Genomic DNA, 20,453 nt, shown 5'->3' on the forward strand with positions numbered 1-20,453 from the left:
CAGTTTTAACCGCAGAATGACTGTCAAACTGTGAACACAAATATGATTATTAACTTTCTAGGAGCAATTAATTTAGTTATTTGTAAATGTAGCCTGCTCCTTAGTTGGAGTCTGCCATCTTTGTTAAAAGTTTAAAGAAACTGTGGTCTCCTGATGTGTAATTTTGGATTGCCTACACAAAGAAAAAAAAATTGGCTGTGTGTGCTGTCATCAAATATGACCAAAATTGGTCTGTGGGACAGTCTTTACTCCGGGACGGTGATTAGCTGGTTTCTGAATGGAAGGCAATGATCGTGTTAAAGGAACAGTCCACCGTACTTCCATAATGAAATATGTTCTTCTCTGAATTGAGACGAGCTGATCCGTACCTCTCCGAGCTTTGCGCGACCTCCCAGTCAGTCAGACGCACTGTTACTCCTGTTAGCAATGTAGCTAGGCTCAGCGTGGCCAACGGTATTTTTGGGGGCTGTAGTTAGATGCGACCAAACTCTTCCACATTTTTCCTGTTTATATAGGTTTATATGACCAGTGACATGAAACAAAGTTCAGTTACACAAATTGAAACGTGGCAATTTTCTATGCTATGGAAAGTCCGCACTATAATGACAGGCGTACTAACACCTTCTGCGCGCTTCGACAGCGCATTGATACCTGCACTCAGGAGTGAAGGTATCAATGTGCTGTCGAAGCGCGCAGAAGGTGTTAGTACGCCTGTCATTATAGTGCGGACTTTCCATAGCATAGAAAATTGCCACGTTTCAATTTGTGTAACTGAACTTTGTTTCATGTCACTGGTCATATAAACCTATATAAACAGGAAAAACGTGGAAGAGTTTGGTCGCATCTAACTACAGCCCCAAAAAATACCGTTGGCCACGCTGAGCCTAGCTACATTGCTAACAGGAGTAACAGCACGTCTGACTGACTGTGAGGTCGCGCAAAGCTCGGAGAGGTACGGATCAGCTCGTCTCAATTCAGAGAAGAACATATTTCATTATGGAAGTACGGTGGACTGTTCCTTTAAAGGTTGAAGTGCTGGATGAAGGAAATCAAGACACTGAACATAACTGTGTCTCATCCTGCTATATCACATAACATATTTGTTTTCTTAGTATTGTATATTGAATACTATGCAAAATCGATAAGTCAGGAATCAGTCTCAGACTGGATCTTAAACTCACACAGGAGACTTTTAGAGAAGGCTTTTATCGTATTTCATCTGGTTTTAAATGATACAAGCTTTATCAGGGTATTGATTGAGATGAAAAGCATATTGGAGGCCGGTATGTGCATTCGTGTTGTGCAGCGGTATGGAGATCCTCTCCCTCCTGGGGTGATGGTATATGCTCATAAACTCACTTAGCCTGCATTTAGTGCACATATCCAGAAAACCATAACGTCTCATTATGTTTTAATGGCTGTTTTTTCTCTAGGCAGACCCATATATTGATTTTTTTCCCCCTCTCTTCTTTGTTAGGTTGCTTTCAGTTGCCTGTTGCATGTGTATGTGTGTCTGTGGAAGAGGGAGTGAAAAAGGGAGAGCCATTAAGTTATTCCCAGTAGTCGTATTTGTTAAATGAAAATTATAGATTCTCATGATATCTCCAGAGCTGTACTGTGTACACTTGTTTTGTTTTTTTAATGTTAAGGTTAATGTTAATTACGACTGGTTTTTTTTTTTTGTGAACTATTTAATATACAGTACCCGACACATTTAAATGCGTTCGAAGTTTGTGAACAAAATTTACAGCATTTGAAGACTTGTCTTTAAAATGTGAGCCACATCTTTGTCATTTTCACATTTTTCATTAAAACATACAACCCCGATTCCAAAAATGTTGGGACAAAGTACAAATTGTAAATAAAAACGGAATGCAATGATGTGGAAGTTTCAAAATTCCATATTTTATTCAGAATAGAACATAGATGACATATCAAATGTTTAAACTGAGAAAATGTATCATTTAAAGAGAAAAATTAGGTGATTTTTAAATTTCATGACAACACATCTCAAAAAAGTTGGGACAAGGCCATGTTTCCCACTGTGAGACATCCCCTTTTCTCTTTACAACAGTCTGTAAACGTCTGGGGACTGAGGAGACAAGTTGCTCAAGTTTAGGGATAGGAATGTTAACCCATTCTTGTCTAATGTAGGATTCTAGTTGCTCAACTGTCGTAGGTCTTTTTTGTCGTATCTTCCGTTTTATGATGCGCCAAATGTTTTCTATGGGTGAAAGATCTGGACTGCAGGCTGGCCAGTTCAGTACCTGGACCCTTCTTCTACGCAGCCATGATGCTGTAATTGATGCAGTATGTGGTTTGGCATTGTCATGTTGGAAAATGCAAGGACTTCCCTGAAAGAGACGTCGTCTGGATGGGAGCATATGTTGCTCTAGAACCTGGATATACCTTTCAGCATTGATGGTGTCTTTCCAGATGTGTAAGCTGCCCATGCCACACACACTAATGTAACCCCATACCATCAGAGATGCAGGCTTCTGAACTGAGCGCTGATATCAACTTGGGTCGTCCTTCTCCTCTTTAGTCCGAATGACACGGCGTCCCTGATTTCCATAAAGAACTTCAAATTTTGATTCGTCTGACCACAGAACAGTTTTCCACTTTGCCACAGTCCATTTTAAATGAGCCTTGGCCCAGAGAAGACGTCTGCGCTTCTGGATCATGTTTCGATACGGCTTCTTCTTTGAACTATAGAGTTTTATCTGGCAACGGCGGATGGCACGGTGAATTGTGTTCACAGATAATGTTCTCTGGAAATATTCCTGAGCCCATTTTGTGATTTCCAATACAGAAGCATGCCTGTATGTGATGCAGTGCTGTCTAAGGGCCCGAAGATCACAGGCACCCAGTATGGTTTTCCGGCCTTGACCCTTACGCACAGAGATTCTTCCAGATTCTCTGAATCTTTTGATGATATTATGCACTGTAGATGATGATATGTTCAAACTCCTTGCAATTTTACACTGTCAAACTCCTTTCTGATATTGCTCCACTATTTGTCGGCGCAGAATTAGGGGGATTGGTGATCCTCTTCCCATCTTTACTTCTGAGAGCCGCTGCCACTCCAAGATGCTCTTTTTATACCCAGTCATGTTAATGACCTATTGCCAATTGACCTAATGAGTTGCAATTTGGTCCTCCAGCTGTTCCTTTTTTGTACCTTTAACTTTTCCAGCCTCTTATTGCCCCTGTCCCAACTTTTTTGAGATGTGTTGCTGTCATGAAATTTCAAATGAGCCAATATTTGGCATGAAATTTCAAAATGTCTCACTTTTGACATTTGATATGTTGTCTATGTTCTACTGTGAATACAATATCAGTTTTTGAGATTTGTAAATTATTGCATTCCGTTTTTATTTACAATTTGTACTTTGTCCCAAATTTTTTGGAATCGGGGTTGTACATCCCAATATAATTCCCAAGGTTTAGTGACTTGACTACAACACTGGTACCAGTCAAAAGTTTGCACACCCCGACTCATTCATAGGTTTTTCTGCATTTTGACAATTTTCGACATTGTAGAACAATGCTGAAGACATCAGAACTATGAAATAACATATATGGGATTATGGGGTAAATAAAAAGTGTTTAAAAAAAAAATGTGTGTTTCATGTTAGATTTACCCTGTCTCCGAAATCGCTCCCTACTCACTATATAGTGGGAACGCCATTTTGTATTGCTGTCCGAAACCTTAGTGAAGATTATTTACACCCTATATAGTGCACTCAAAGTATCCCACAATGCATCACGAAAAGTAGCGTACAACTGATGGTCACTAACCAAAACAATATATCCCATCATACAGTGAGGTCGCGCTGAAAGAAATCAAATTAAATTTGATTTCATAAAAGGCAGCGGCAAAGAAGAAAGTATTCAGCCTTGATTTAAAATAACTGAAAGATGCAGGTACTTTGTATTGATTAATGTGGGAAATACGCTCAGTATAATATGGATTTTTCACAAAAATACATGCATGTATTTATTATTTTGAAAACCCACCAGCCGACTGATCTGGCACGTTTTAATTGTGCAACAGTAATGACATATAAATACCAGTGTGACAGACTAGTGTCTGAAAGCGTTTCTTCATTTAACCAATGAGCTCTATATAGTCCTCTTTATAGTAATTCCCTATATAGGGAGTAGTGAACAAGTGAGCGATTTCAGACACAGGGTTAGATTCTTCAAAGTAGCCAGCGTTTACCTTGACACTTTGCACACTACTTGCATTATCTTAACCAGCTTCATGAGGTAATCACCCAGAATGCTTTTCAATTAACAGGTGAGCCTCGTCAAAAGTTAATTAGTGCAATTTCTTGCCTTCTTAATGCATTTGAGATCAAACAGTAAATAATAAACGAACAGTAAATAGCCCTATTCCACAGCTGTAGTAATCCATATTATGTCAAGAACTGCTCACTTGAGTAAAGAGAAACGTCATCCATCATTACTTTAAGACAGAAAGCAATTTTTAATTAATAAAAATAACGAAATACCATTGAATTAGAAGGTGTGTCCAAATGTTTGACTGGTACTGTACATGTTCACGAACAATATTCAGAAAGGGTGTGGCCTTTAAACTCTGTAGTTGATTTTATGGGGTCCTGTGTGTGCCATGAAAACATCCCCACACCATTACACCACCACCACCACCAGTCTGAACTGTTGACACAAGGCACGTTCAGTCGATAGATTAATGCATTTGGGATCAGGACACTTCGTCCAATGATCATTTCGTCCAATAGTTGAGACATTTCGTCCAAAGCCTTTTTTATGCGCACTATCAATTATTTTATATGTGGTGACAATATGTGCGACAAGATCGAGATATAAACAAACCATAATTTATTTAAGGGAGTGCATTAAGCAGGCTTATGACTGGAAATGGAAATAAACAATTTTTGTAAACAAACGAGTGCCATAGGATGAGCACTTCGAAACAAAAGAGTGGTGTAAGGGGTGAAAACAAGTAGACCCTTACCATTACAGGCTGCTCTGCGAACTTTGAGTCCAGTGAAGCCGTTTAATCCATCATATAGCCAATCTTAGTAAGGCCAACACAGCCTTAATCAGTAAAATGTTTCAATAAATATTTTATTTAAATAGTATTTTATTAATTTAAGGGAGTGCATTAAGCAGGTTTATGACTGCATCTCCCCGTAATAAATGGAAACACATGACTATTGATAGTGAGGTGACAATATGTGTGACAAATTGCTGTATATTTTTAAACCAGTCCTAAAGAAGAATTCTCAATAGAATTTGACCGATGCGGAAAACATTTTTGTAAAGCAAACGAGTGACCCTTACCATTACAGGCTGCTCTCCAAGCTTTGAGTCCAGTGAAGCCGTTTAATTCATCATATAGCCAGTCTTAGTAAGGCGCACGCGCAGTCCGGAGGCGCACCCGAGAGTCCTGCGCAAGGAAGGAGTTTTTGTTGAATATTTCTTGGATTTTACAAGAATACTAGGTATGAACCCATTGTTTTGAACACACTCGCCAAGAAAGGCAAGTCTGGAGTAATCTTTTCTGGCCATTAGATTTCCCAACTTGCGTTTGGTGAGTGGCGGATGGTTAAACTACACACTGCAAAAATGTGTTTTGCTTCGGTCAAATTCCATTGAGAATTCCTCCTTTTTTCAAACAAACAAATACCTGAAATATAAAATAATTGATAGTGCATATGAAAAAGGCTTTGGACGAAATGTCTTAACTATTGGATGAAATGGCATTGGACGAAATGGTCAGTGGACAAAGTGTCCTGTATCCATGCATTTGACTCCAAATTCTGACCATCTGACCACCTGCATGCCTCAGTTAGAGTGAGTGTGTGCTCACTGTAATCTCACATTCCTGTTCTTGGCTGACAGGAGTGGAACCTGATGTGATCTGTGTGCTGTGGTAGCCCATCTGCCTTAAAGGAGATATGCAGAACCTTTATTTTAAATATATTTCTGAGTGGATAGTATCTCCATCCTTGAATCTTGTATGCTGCATAATTGGGAATAAAAAATAGATATTTTTGAGAGTTAAAATCGACTGCAAAGTTGGCATTCGAGCTGCCCCGCTGAGCCAGCCAGCCCTGAGTGGGTGACGTCACAGTGGGAACCGGTGCTATAGACCAAAGCCAGACTCAGCAGGCGAGAGTGGTGGCAATGGCCTCTTCGTTTGGATTTATTGGAGATTCTTCGGATTCCTCAGATAGTAATACATCTGACTATGATAGTCCTGAAATTGGAGTGTATGTACATGCTACTGCTATACACATAGAACCGTATCCGTTCGAACCATTGGAAAGTGAATCCGATAATAACACGTTGGCCACGGAGGCCCCCACCTTACAAAATAAAGCCAGAGAACAAAGCCGTCTAGAGAATTGGATGGAATTGAATTGACAGTCTCATGTGACTGTCATTAAAACAGGATAGGTGTTATAACTTATGCAACGTACATGTACATGCATGCATTTTCACTGATAAAACGTAAAAGGCTAATTAAATAATCAGATGAACTGAGACAATCACATTCTGAAACAAATTAAATAATCTTATACCGGTAACTTAACTACAGAATACAAGTTACATGTATTAATCTAAATGCAGGTAAACAAAGAGTGTTGTTTTTTGTTACGTAACCAAATGAGAGTTGCATCTTACCTGTCTGTGTTCTCGCTTCTTGAAGACTGAGCTTGTGGCCAATTGTTTTGAAACAATCTGACTTTTTCAGTTCTTTGTTCATTCACTTCTTCCACATAAGGGCGAGATATTGCTGCTGAGGCAAGCATATCCAGCGGGGGGGTAAAAAAAAGCATATCTAGCAGAGAAATCTGAAGAATGGTCCACTCATTCTCCATTTTCTCCATACTGAGTATTCCGCCATTACTGCTTGGCTCACACTCCGGGAGAACTGGTGCAACTGAACTTACTTTCCTTTTCTTGTCGTTTTCTTTTCCTTTAATTGTTGGTACTGCACCCTCTTTCAATACGGGCTTATAGCCAACGCTCCTCAACAGATCAGAAGTTTCATACGAGTCCTCAGTAAAACGTGCAAAGGAGAGACCACTTCGTAGGTGCCCAATCCGTGAATTTCTCACCATAAGCGTCCAAATCTTTGCAGTTTGAACATTCTTGGGCCATGAATGCAACATAAATCCACCTTCTGTCGTGTTGCTGCACCGGTCATCAACACATCTATATGGCATGGTGATAAATTAGCTCAAAATGGAGGATCGGAGTTGCAGTCAGCTCTGTGTTTTAGTATAGCGGAAATGGCGATGAGACCGATAGACTTCCTGCGGTGATGTCACAGATGTCAAGGTCATTCACTCAGACCGCTACCTATATGAATCACTTTAATCGTAAAAATTACTATATTACATTTATTGTTAACGCTTAAAACTATTCCTCTGCCATTCTTGAGGTCTCAGGGCATTTATAAACAAAAAGTGAGGCCATGGTTCTGCGTATCTTCTTTAAGGTTTGATGTGTTGTGCTTTTCTGTGCACTGCGGTTGTAAAGAGTGGCTGTTTGACTTATTGTAGCCTTTCTATCAGTTTGAACCAGTCTGGCCATTCTCCTCTGACTTCTCTTATCAACAAGGCATTTCGTCCTACAAAAGTGCAGCACACTGGATTTTGTTGTTGTTGTTGTTTTTCTTTGCACCATTATGTATAAACTCAATAGACTCTTGTCCATAAAAATCCCAGGACATCAGCAATTCTGAAATCGTCAAACCAGCTTGTATGACACCAACAACGATGCTACAGTCAGCTGAGCTCACGTTTTTGCCGCATTCTCATATTTAAAGCTCTTGAACTAAAAGGGGAGAAGGGTGGGGTTAATATTTTTAATTAGCATTTTTGCATATTTATAGATGATTGCATTATTCATGAGGGTAAAAAAGGTTAGAGGGGTTTCTTACCCCTTATTTGTATTATATTAAAACATTATTATTCTAGTATTTCGGAATTATTTTAATTATACCTCCACAGGCATTTTCTAATGTAAATAACCCCACACTTTTTATTTTCTTTTATACATTTTCTTGCGCTTCATTTTCTGGTTTGATTTCTGATACTAAAATTAGTCCATCATCCTTCCGCTGAGGTTAATGCTTCTCTCTGTAGGTTGCTCTGTCCTTTTCTGTGTGCCAAGTTCCCTGTGAGCTTTTGGTCCGATGTCTAATGGAAGACTATACAGGCAAATCCTATAATCCATCTGGAGTGGGTCAGTGGCCCAGAGCCTGGAACACTCAGGTGATAGAACACTGAGTTCCCGTAACCTCTGCGTTATTTAGAGTCATGTTTCATAAATGATTTTCATTTTGAGGTTAAGAAGGGATAGATGAAAGCAGGATGCAGGGTTTTTTTTAATATCATATTACATAAAATGAGATGTAAGTAGGAATTTTAAAGATCGGCATTGATGGCAGAGTCCATACTGTATCTGTTTTTGGATGTTATACCATATCTGAGCAGGCTGCATTGTAGCTTAGTATTCCATAGCATGCAGCTGCTTCATATTGCTTATATCCTATTTTATTTGATGTGTCTAATAGATGTTTACAATATCATTCCATTTTAGGACATGTACGGTATTGTGTATCATAAACATTTCAACAACTATTAAGATTTGCTGCTTTCTTCTTCTGGGAAAAAATACTTTGTCTTTGGATCCATTATTGGACAGTTTGCATTCTATCGCATTAAAGTATTTACCATGAGCGGAGTTGTATATGGTTATAAAAATTTTACTTGAGATATTTATGCTGGCATTTAATGCTTGCTAATGTTTAACTGTTCTTTAGATTTATACCACTGTCTCCTATTCTCGCAACTCCCAATTGAGAAAAAGAAAATTGATGAGTTTGCCCTCAGTGCATTTCCTCAGAGTTAAATAAATGACATTAAATGAGATGAAACATTTCTGCCATCTCATCTGCCCCACGTTTATGGCTGTTTACTGTCACTGTAATATACAGGGGTCTTAAATATAAAATGTGTATTACATTATAATATGTGTAATATTATACAGCACATTAATCTGTTCATATTGCAAAGATAAGTTTGCTCTCTTTTTTTTGTTTTTTTTTTGTTTCATGTCTAGATGGAGAGAGGCAAGCAGAGTGGACTGACACCAGTCACAAGAGAAACTCGCGCTCCTCAGACAGAAATCACAAGAGTGAGGACACCAGCGATAGCCGTGAAGAAGACACATCAGTAAGAAATGAATTGGAGGGAAAGTGTATGGAGTAATATGCCTTGACAAATCGAGCTGATTACACCGGAGTGCTTTAAATTAATTATGTAACTTGTTTATCTTGACTGGCATTTGAAATAATTGTGAAAGGTTTATGACATGTTTTAATCAATACACGCTGTCTTGCTCTCTCTCCACTGAGATAAATCCAAATATAAGCAGTATATTTCACAGGAGCATGAAAGCACAGTAAAGTAAACTCCATATAAGAAACCTGTAACATTTATGCAGCAAAAATCACTTTGGATTCAACTGAGGAAGTGTATCTACTCTTTCCCAGATAGCTAGAGACCGTACTAGACTGTTCGTAAAGTTGTTGAAGAACCAACAAGCAGTCGATTTATATTTCTGTGAAGCAAACAGAACCCAGGAGTGACCATGGCCTGCCCTTTCCACATTTCACATGAATCTTTACAACTTATGATTTTGGCATTTTTTTTAATACACTTTTTTCTTCCTGATTGCATGTGGCTCACCAATATTGCACATTATTATACATACAGGACATTTTTTTCATGGATTAAAAACATGTATTTTATTCCCTTCTAGCAGGTTTCATTCATCTGGTTTGATAGCATGCAATATTGTTAGCATATCGCTTATCCTCCGTGTATTACTTCACTCTACCCAATGGAAAATGAGTGTGCAATATTGTTACAATAATGCACGTTGTCAAGACAAAGCGGTGTCACACGTCGGCGCTAATGCAAATATCCAATGACAAAACTTTTCTGCTGTGCATGTGCAGAATCATTTCTTTATCTGCCGGGGAAGAGAAACGACAAGGCTAATCCGGTGCTACTGCTAGGGTTAGCTATGCTATAATTCAGCACTAAATAAATAAACTGAAACTAAAGATGTGCTGAACACCTGAAAGGGTACCAAAACTTCATTATATATTCTTCATGCATATTTACAAGAGAAAAACATACCAACGGACATCGAAAAACTGGAAGAGAGACGCGTCGGAGATGTAAAACTTCCGTGCTAGCGAGCGACTGTGACAGTTTATAAACAAACATGGCCACAAGGTTTGCTTCATTAAAAGCAGAAGATTTTGAGAGAATTTTAGCTGCCAGGTCCATTGTGTGTAGTTGTCAATGTTGATTTTAAAAGTAACTAAGTAAATTACATTGTTAAATGAATATTTCAGTAAAAAGTGAAAAATACTGTGGTGAGCGTGCATTGAAGAAGAGTCTGGAGATAGAAATCCTAGTTTCTCAATCGTTAGCCTGTGCTGCTAGCTCAGGATAGCACTGGCTTGACTGCACTAGCTTTGGCCTTCACTAACACTACTGTTGAATGCTACACTGGCTGGAAGGTGAGTATGCTGACTGAAGAGTGTATATAATAATAATAATATTGGCTGTTTTTTTTTTTCATGGTCTATCAGATATATTCCATTCGGCTAGCATGATATTGAACTCGTATTCGACTCGTTCGATATAGCTGCAAGGAGTAGACATAAAGAAAGCTGGTGAATTCAAGTACCTGGGGTCAACTGTGCAGGAAAATGGGGGCTGCGATAGTGAGGTGAGAAAGAGAGTGCAGGCAGGGTGGAGCAGTTGGAGAAGGATTTCGGGAGTCATTTGTGATACCGTAGGCAACTCCCAGCAAAAGTGAAAGGTAAGATGTATAAGACAGTAGTGAGACCAGCTGTGATGCATGGATTGGAGACCGGACCCTTAACGAAGAGACAGGATGCAAAGTTGGAGGTAGCGGAGTTGAGGATGTTAAGGTTTGTGATGGGAGTGACAAGGTTGGACAGGATAAGGAATGAGCACATCAGAGGGACAGCACATGTGGAGAGCTTGGGAATTAAGCTCAGAGAGATGAGACAGAGATGGTACCGTATGGGCACATCTTGAGAAGAGATGCAGAGCATGTTGGAAGGAGAATGTTGAGGATGGAGTTGCCAGGCACACGAAAACGAGGAAGGCCAAAGAGGAGATACATGGATGTGGTGAGAGAGGACATGAAAGTGGCAGGTGTGGTAGAGAAGGATGCGGAGGACAGGGAGCAATGGAGACGAAAGATCCGCTGTGGCGACCCCTAATCAGGAGCAGCCAAAAGAAGAAGATGATTCTACTCGTTCAGTATCATTCTAGCTGAATGGAATATGTCTCCTATACCACTCAAAGCCAGCCAATATTATTGAAATAACTCAAGCTAAAATTAAAAACAACCATTGTGATCTATTTTATATACTACGTCTACTTAATAGGGAGAGCTAGAGATAGTTAAAAGATATGAAACCAGTTATATAAATCAGAGAGCCGTGTTTGCATTTTTATTGGATGTATCGCAGAGCTTAGGTCATTTCCAGGCGTGATTGAAGATGGGAATTAGCTGGTGGATAACTCTGGTGGAATAAAATTAGATTCTTTCTCATTATCCCTGAAAAAATAAGGACGATTACCTGAATTAACAATTCAACAACTAACAAATTAGCTCATAGCAGTGTAACTTTATTAACTTTAGCTCCAAGTGGAGAGGAAAAAAACAAAAACGAACAACGTTTGAACATTTTCTTCAGAACGTTTTCAGCCTAGTGGACTGAGGGTTCTTTCCAGTTAAAGTGGCTAAAGTGTGAAGAATAACCGTGCATTATGATTTCGGAATAAAAACTTATGAAGATATGATGTTACTAAAAGAGGAAAAAAGTTAATTCAATAGGAATAGGATTAGAAATGGCCATTTTCTTCCTCAGATATAAAGGGTTAACTACGTCTCATTTGTCAACACTGATGGGTGAATCTCGAAATAGCGGCATGTGTTTGATATGATATTCAGTCTCGTGTGGCACTGACTGCATTTTAGGTCACTGCCACAACTGACATTTGAGGCTGTGTACTGTACACGCCTCTCCTGTCTTAGTATTAAATGATTGATGGCCTGATCTTCCTCCTCTATGTGCTCTAAAAGCCACACATTTCCATACCTCCCTCTCCACCAAAGAGCTTCTACCTCCCTCTCTGTCACACACAGCACTGTCCGTGTGTTAAAGTGCCCTTTACTGCGCTCGCAGCCAGATACAAAGCACCTCTGAATCCGGCCACAATGACTTGCCTCCATTTTCTCCTTACATTGGTATAAGTCAAGACAAATAAGTAATAAAATAAAATCAGAAACTTACAGAAAAGAGGCTGGAGAGTAAAGGATTTATAGCTGCTCCAACGTAAGTGATAACAAGAACTAACCTGTTTCAGGGATGCTTCACTGCATTAAACAACACACCTATAAATGGATAAAGGTATGATGATGTTCTTTAATAAATAAAAAGATTGTTAGCGTCAGTACATTTCGATTGTATAAGAGGAATAAAACACTCCCAGAGGTGTGGCTATTAGAAAATAATTGACTTCAGGGTAGTGATAGTAACTCTGGTTTGTGTTGGGTCACATCACCCACTCCATCATTGAGTACTTTTCTAGAACAGCGCAGGTGACCTGTGGTCCTCAGATTAACATGCACAATATTACAGTGGAATAAAACTGGGGATTGATGCACTCCGGATGGAAAGGAGGTTATAGTCAGCACAGTGTGTGGACACAGTGAAGGGAAGTCGTGAACGTCTCTGTCTTTTAATGATTCGCATGGACAGAGATGAGTATAGCTCCAGACACGGACAGACTGCATATGATGTAGATCTCAGAACATTTCTCCATGTGTAAGACAGGTTGAGATGTGCTAAGAATAAACCCTAGCTTTTTCTTCTCATCTGTTTCATGTTCTTTTAGAAGAAGAAACATTTATTTGTCACATGTACACTCAAGCACAGTGAAATTCCTCCTTTGCATTTAACCCATCTGAAGCAGTGAACGCACGCATGCGAGCAATGAGCACACACACATAGGTATACCGTATTTTCTGGACTATAGAGCGCACCTGTATATAAGCCGCATCCGCTCTATTTAAAAAATAAAAATAAAAAAAAGATATACAAGCCGCACCGGGCTATAAGCCGCAGATATCTATGTTGAAAAATTAGATATTTACTGCATGTACAGAACGATTTTGTACTGTAAATGTACATGTATGTACCTGAACAGATTCTTTCCGAACAGTGCCTTTTACCACGGCAGCAACTTTGCTGATTAAAACGGAACAGAACCAAGAGAAAATAACCGGTATTTATTTAAATAAATACCGGTTATTTTCTCTTGGTTCTGTTCCGTAACCCTTCATTTCTCCTGTGTTTGAAACCACAAGTCACTTTAATCATCTTCGCTGGATTTGAAAATAATTACCAGTTAGTAATTTGTCGTGCATGTTCTATCTGCTAAAGATCTGCTAATTCTTCTTTGCATTGATTTTTCGTCTATCTTATTTTTGATTCTACTTCCGGTTAGAGCGCCCCTAGCGGTGGAAGAAAAATCCACAGAATAGCCGCACCTTTGTATAAGCCGCATGGTTCAAAACCTAGGAAAAAAGTAGCGGCTTATAGTCCAGAAAATACGGTACTCAGAGTAGTGGGCAGTATGCTACACAGGGGCGTGTCTAGGATTTTTTTCTTGGGGGGGCCAAATAGGGTCACAATCTGTAGAGGGGTGGCATATTGTATTGTAGGGGTGTAACGATACACAAAAATCACGATTACCTCGGTTTTGGGGTCACGATTCGTTTCGGTACAGTATAGGAATAACATGTTAAACCATTTGCTTGCTCAGCACGTTGTTTATTAAACCAAAACTCTGTCACACATGATCACAGTAGCACAAATCACGGACAAGTTTCCTCATGAATATTTAAAATCCTTCCCTAACCACCCCAATCATGAATGAGTACCCTCTTGAATATTAAAGAGCCACTGCACATGTAGTGGCAGCATGCAATCATGGCCTATGTAAACTGACTGTAGGCTCCCGTTCGATACAGCACTGTATTGACCCTAACGTTCGATTTCAAGCGGTTCGGTAAATGTACTTGTACCTTTACACCCCTATTGTATTGACATAAAATGGTTTAAAGTGTCCTATGACGGCCTCTGATTTTAGGTGATGACAATAATAACCAGTAGACTACATTATAAGTAATATGACTTTATTGAGGGGCGGCACGGTGGTGTAGTGGTTAGCGCTGTCGCCTCACAGCAAGAAGGTCCTGGGTTCGAGCCCCGGGGCCGGCAAGGGCCTTTCTGTGTGGAGTTTGCATGTTCTCCCCGTGTCCGCGTGGGTTTCCTCCGGGTGCTCCGGTTTCCCCCACAGTCCAAAGACATGCAGGTTAGGTTAACTGGTGACTCTAAATTGACCGTAGGTGTGAATGTGAGTGTGAATGGTTGTCTGTGTCTATGTGTCAGCCCTGTGATGACCTGGCGACTTGTCCAGGGTGTACCCCGCCTTTCGCCCGTAGTCAGCTGGGATAGGCTCCAGCTTGCCTGCGACCCTGTAGAAGGATAAAGCGGCTAGAGATAATGAGATGAGATGACTTTATTGATGATTAATTAGTGAGATAATTATTACTGAGTTTGTTAACACATTTAAGCACAATTTTACAAAAAAAAAAATAGAGTGAGTACTATTGGCCCAGAGCAATGAAAAGATTAAACTAGCCAATAATATATAAAATAGCAAAAGTAGCTCAACCATCTAGGCCTACAGCAGCAAAAAGCAAACTTGTTGTCTTATGGTTAAGTACACATTTAGCACTATTAATTTTATGATTTATTTACCTGCTGAATGCTGTCCTGAAGATGATGTCTTAGCCTCACTGCAGCTGATCTTTTTTTCTTATTTACAATAAAGAAAGTCTCAATGTTTTGAGATCTCTTCATCGTTCCCGCTATTACTACCTTCTTTCCCTAGTCTGCCCCTGAGAAAATAAGTAAAGCCATAATGCTCAGTTAGGCATTTATCATGTTTGATAGGCCATTAGTGATCATACTGCTAATAATACAAATACATAGATACATAGTACATTAGTACAAGTACATATTGATTTTGTGTTCCATACTTTGAACACTCAAACATTTCTCTCTCTATAAGAAAACTACATCTCCCAAAATGCCTTGGGACCATCCCATAGGCCTACATTCAACGTTGGATGAAGACATTTTATATTGGACATTCATTTAACATTCAACATACAAGCGAGATCTGTCAGAAAAAATAACACTTGTTTTTTGTCAAACCAACTTTGAAACAGACAAATATCCTCATGTGCCACAATCCTCATGTGTCACATTTTTTCAGATGTAGGTCTATCACGTTTCTATTTTGAATATTTACTTAAATAAATGTCCAATATAAAACTGACTTTACCCAAGCCGACAATAAGCACGAAGTAGGAGGACAGGAAAGGATGCTCAGTTGGGGGAAGTATTTTCACAACATAGACACTGATGAGTGATTGATGTAGCCTATCAAGATTAAACAAACACAAATTCTCACGGCATGGCATTATTTTAAGTTCACAAGTTAGTTTTATGTCCCCATAACTTCGCCATTTTGTTAACTTTTTACTTAGGTTGACGGCTGCAGTAGCCTACAGTTTAGATCGCATGGCAATTTGATCGGAGCACATCTTTGCCCAGCAACACAACGCAGAGGATGCAAAGATGGAGATATGACGACATGAGATGGCAAACTACATGGTGCATACAACAATTTAGACAAAGACATTCAGCCTCAACGCGATGGGGTGATATTTTTTGACGAGGCTACTGTCTGCATGTGGGGCTGCGTGTTTTTTTTTTTCTTCTTCCCTCGAGGGACGTAGCCTAGTTCAGGCGGCTGCTCAGGACACCGACCTGACTCAAGTCAAATCTATCAGGCTGTGTTAGAGGTGTGCCAAAGGGAAGTTTGTTTATGCGCGAAAAAGTTACTGTACTTAGATCCTCTTTGCACGAATTCATTCCTGGAGAAAAATAAGAATGAATGGGCTGAATTCGGTACTCGCACATGTGCGACCTTTCTATTTTCCTGCTCGAACCGTCTTTTTTGGGACCCATACGCGAGTACATAACTGCACAGCTAAATGCTGATAACATACTGTCGAGCTAATGTTGCTAACGTTAGCTCCTTAACTTCAGCTACACAAACGTTACCTAATCACCTGCGAAATTCCCAATACATTAAACACTAACATTCACACTTTTTTCACACTTTGGACATTCTCACTTACCTTAATTAATCTTTGTGTTTAACCACCGCAGTGGTGGTGTTCTCAGGAACCATACCAGCTTGATGAACATGAAAGAGGTCCAACTTCTTCTGTTGTGATTGGATGAAATTGACGTTCTTCCTGTGCGGCCAATAACCTATTCGCAAAAGCAGTTATACTGTTGCGTACAAAATAATTAAAAATAATATTGCCCAACATCAAAACACTTTTAAATTGTACTTTTATACATATGCGTGGAAAAATAAATTTTGCAATTAATTAAAGCCTCCTTTTTTCTCCCTTACTGAGGTGGGGAGGGGGGGCCACTTAGGGTGGCCAACCAAATTTCAGGGGTAGCCAATGCCACCCCCGGCCACCCCGGTGGCCACGCCCCTGATTGTTCAAGGGCACTTCAGCCATGATACAGAGGGAGGGGAAAGTGCTGCTCATTCATTGTGGGTGGTAGAAATGGGCAACTGGACTTGCTTGAAAATTCTTGAAAACGTTTCACCTCTCGTCCAAAAGGCTTCCTCAGTTCTGTCTGACTAATAGGGAGTATCAGATAAAATATCTGATACTCCCTATTAGTCAGACAGAACTGAGGAAGCCTTTTGGACGAGAGGTGAAACGTTTTCAAGAATTTTCAAGCAAGTCCAGTTGCCCATTTCTACCACCCACAGTTTACTATGACCTGGATGATTGAGAATCTTCACAGACCTGCTTATTCATTCAACTCCTTTCACATTTTTCCTCCTGGTCCTGGGACTTGAACCAGTGACCATTTGGGCCCAAGGCTGCTTCTCTAATCTTCAGGCCATGGCTGCCCCTTATAAACCTTTCTTAGTGTCAAGCATTTTGAATAGGGTTTATGAGACAATCCAAATGAGCTGTCTTTTAAGACTACAAGTTATGACAACGGTTTATAATGCAGCAGGAGTATTTTTGTTCATTTTACTTGTACTTTACTTTGTACTTGGTAAGGTCTTCACGTTTAGTCTGCCTGTTTTAATGAACTTAGGAGGCGTCTCCAAGAACTCCTGTCCATAGCAGCAAGAATGGCTGTGGAGATGTCACAGTAGTCACCGAACAGTTGCCTGACATCAGCAGCAATAGATTGCAGAATGCTAAGACGTGGGTGGCCAATGCTGCGGTGACCATGGGAGGGAGTCCAGCCCAGTAGATATTTAGGGAGTCGGGCAGTGTCCAGCCGAGCAACGTGCCCGAAGTAGCGCAATCTGTTCACCTGGATAAGCATACCAAGCTTACAACAGGCAGTCTGAGCATGAAGTTCCCTATTAGTGATGCAATTTTGCCAACGTCCTTTAAGGATTCTCCGCAAACAGGAATGCTGGAAGCTTTCAAGGCGGCGTGCATGCCGGTTATTCAGAGCCCAAGTGGGGGAGCCGTACAACAGCAGCCGTACAACAGAGCATGCCACTCTCAAAGATCTTTACCTTTGTGGTAAGGGTAATCCCGCAGTTTCTCCAGATGTTATTGAGAGAGTTGAACACACCTGATGCTTTGCCGATCCTAATGTTGATTTTCTTGTCAAGGGAGCCATCACTGGAGATAATAGAGCCAAGGTATCTGAAATGGTTCATCTGCTCCAGAGGTTCATTATCCACTGTTCATTTTCATTCATTCTCTATACCGCTTATCCATTGTGAATCACGGGTAAGCTGGAGCCAATTTCAGCTGACATTGGGTGAGAGGTGGGGCACACCATGGACAGGTTGCCAATCTGTCACAGGGCTAACACAGAAAGACAGTCAGCCATTCACACTCTCATGCTCGGCAAGTTAGAGTAGCCAGTTGACCACATGTCTTGGACTGTGGGAGGAAACCGGAGCACCCAGAAGAAACCTACACAGGCACAAGAACATGCAAACTCCACACAGAAAGGCTCCAGTCAGCCACGAGGTTCGAACTTTTCCTGAGAGACGACACTGCTAACCACTGCACCACTGTGCTGCACATCTGTATTGTTTATTTTTATTTATTTATTTATTTTTTTTTTTACTTCAAAATAAATTCTTTCCCTGAACAAATACTTTTATTTTAGAACATTAGAAAAAGCATTCAACATGTTCTCAGCCTATTTGGGAAGTTTAAGAAAAACTTCCTGGGTGAATCTCCCTCATGAAGTTGGTTAAGAAGATGCCAGAAGCTTGCAATTCTTGCAGTGTTGTTGCTTCACAAATTCAGGTTTCCCTGTTTGATCATAAGCTTCAGTCATGGTTCTCCAGTTTTCTCCCACCTTCCAAAAACATGCTCATGAAATGCGAACTCTAAGTTGCCCCTAAGAACTAATGAATGTTTAACTGTATTGTTTGCATGGTGCCCTGCGATGAGCTGATGTCCCATACAGCAGTGTTTCTCAACCACTGGGCCACAGCCCATTAGTGGGCTGTGAAGCGCCATCTGGTGGGCTGCAATTTTTTTTTCAAGTTGAAGTTAATTTTTAGTAGGGTACAATCGCTGGGTTGCATCCGACATCACATTCGCCTCATTAGATATGCAAGACATAAAGTGGTGGTCAGCTAAGCTCACTGTTCACAAAGTGTTACTATCGCTGGAGTGCCTTGTTGGTCATTAAAATGTCTTCCACTTGAACTGTTCGAATCAAACAAACCGTGGAACTGATTAAAGTTTCTTCCGGGTTCCCCATGAAGTGATAAAGGGTGAAAGAGCAAAGGATTTGACCAAAAGATGATGAGAAGGTGACTCTTGCACCTTTCACTGGGATGGAGGGGAGCGGAGTTGAAGAGCACTTGAGTTTGCAGTGATCACTTCATGAAAAGTTTGTAGATTCCTCTGATTTATTTCGTTTGGATTCACAAATGACCTTTCTCACCATTTCCCCTTCTTTTGTGATGTTTTGAAGTTCAAGAGATGCTTAAGTCCTCAGATGTGGTTTTGTTTACTGTTTGATCGTGGTTGCCATATTTTAAACTAATGCGTATATAATGCGTGTAATACCCAGGTCTTTCAAGGGGTTTCTGTGGATCTTTGTGAATGATTTAGCTGGAAGAGAAAAGCAGAGAGGATTGAGAATCGAGCGGCTGTGGTTTGTTTATACCTGATACTCAAACTTGTAGCGTCCTAGCAACTATCACAAAGGCGCATACAAAAAGCCCAGAAATGCTACTTGCCCGGTCATAAACTATACAGGATTGATCTGGTAGTGTCCTGATCCCCAGATCTTTAACCCAGCCACATATAAAAAGTTGTTCTCCTCCATGCTCTTCCAGGTTTTCATCTGTGTGTCCGTGTAGAATGATGTCTGCAGCACCAGGTAGTTTGAGATGTCGGGGAACTCTACGGATGGATAATTTTCCAACTCGTAGGAAAAATCCTTCTTTGTTAGCGTGTAAGGATCTAATCCCATTGAGTGGTTTCTATAGCCACTTCTTTTGAATGTACTTCTTGGTTTTAATAACTTGCTTGTTTGCTGAACACAAACATGGCAATAAGTTCTTGTGTTAATGGACCAGACTCCACTTTTGGATCATTAATCCCTTTTGAGTGAGAATGCCCTACATGCATGGGTTTATATTGGCTTCTGGCACATCCATACAGTTTTAAATACAATACCTACAATTAAAAACAATTTGTTTTTATTGTATTTATTTAATTCCTGGGCTCCCATCTGTAACAGGAAGTGATGTTGCATCCCATTAATACATTTTACAATGGATTATTAGATTCTAATAGAATAGATAAGCCAAAATAGTCAGGGATCTTTTTTAATGGGCCCCGACTCGTTACAATATGAATAGGTGGGCCTTGAAGTAGAAAAGGTTGAGAACCCCTGCCATACAGGGTGTATTCCCACCTCGCATTCATTGTTCCTCATAGACTCCAGATCCATTGTGACCTTGTGCAGGATAAAGCAGTTACTAAAGATGAATGAATACGTTTAATTTGTTTACCACTTTTCCTGGTCATTATATACAGTAATCCTATATGTGTTATTTAATTTCAGAGTATTAATGTTTTCATTATTATCATAAAATTGTAAAAATGTAGAAGTGCCTTCCATGCAGGTTTGTCCAAGCATTTGACTTCCACCA

General features: G+C 40.1%; 1 protein-coding gene across 1 annotated transcript in view; it reads left to right on the forward strand.

The window, feature by feature from the left end:
- b4galnt4a (beta-1,4-N-acetyl-galactosaminyl transferase 4a) overlaps positions 1-20,453 on the forward strand; it is a 373,302-nt gene that overhangs the window by 87,515 nt on the left and 265,334 nt on the right. The window contains exon 2 of the mRNA XM_060915089.1: positions 9,127-9,239. Within this exon, the coding sequence (XP_060771072.1) occupies positions 9,127-9,239 (113 nt within the window). The remainder of the gene's footprint in view (positions 1-9,126; positions 9,240-20,453) is intronic.

The sequence above is a fragment of the Neoarius graeffei genome, chromosome 2, assembly GCF_027579695.1.
Source record: "Neoarius graeffei isolate fNeoGra1 chromosome 2, fNeoGra1.pri, whole genome shotgun sequence".
Classification (NCBI taxonomy): domain Eukaryota; kingdom Metazoa; phylum Chordata; class Actinopteri; order Siluriformes; family Ariidae; genus Neoarius; species Neoarius graeffei.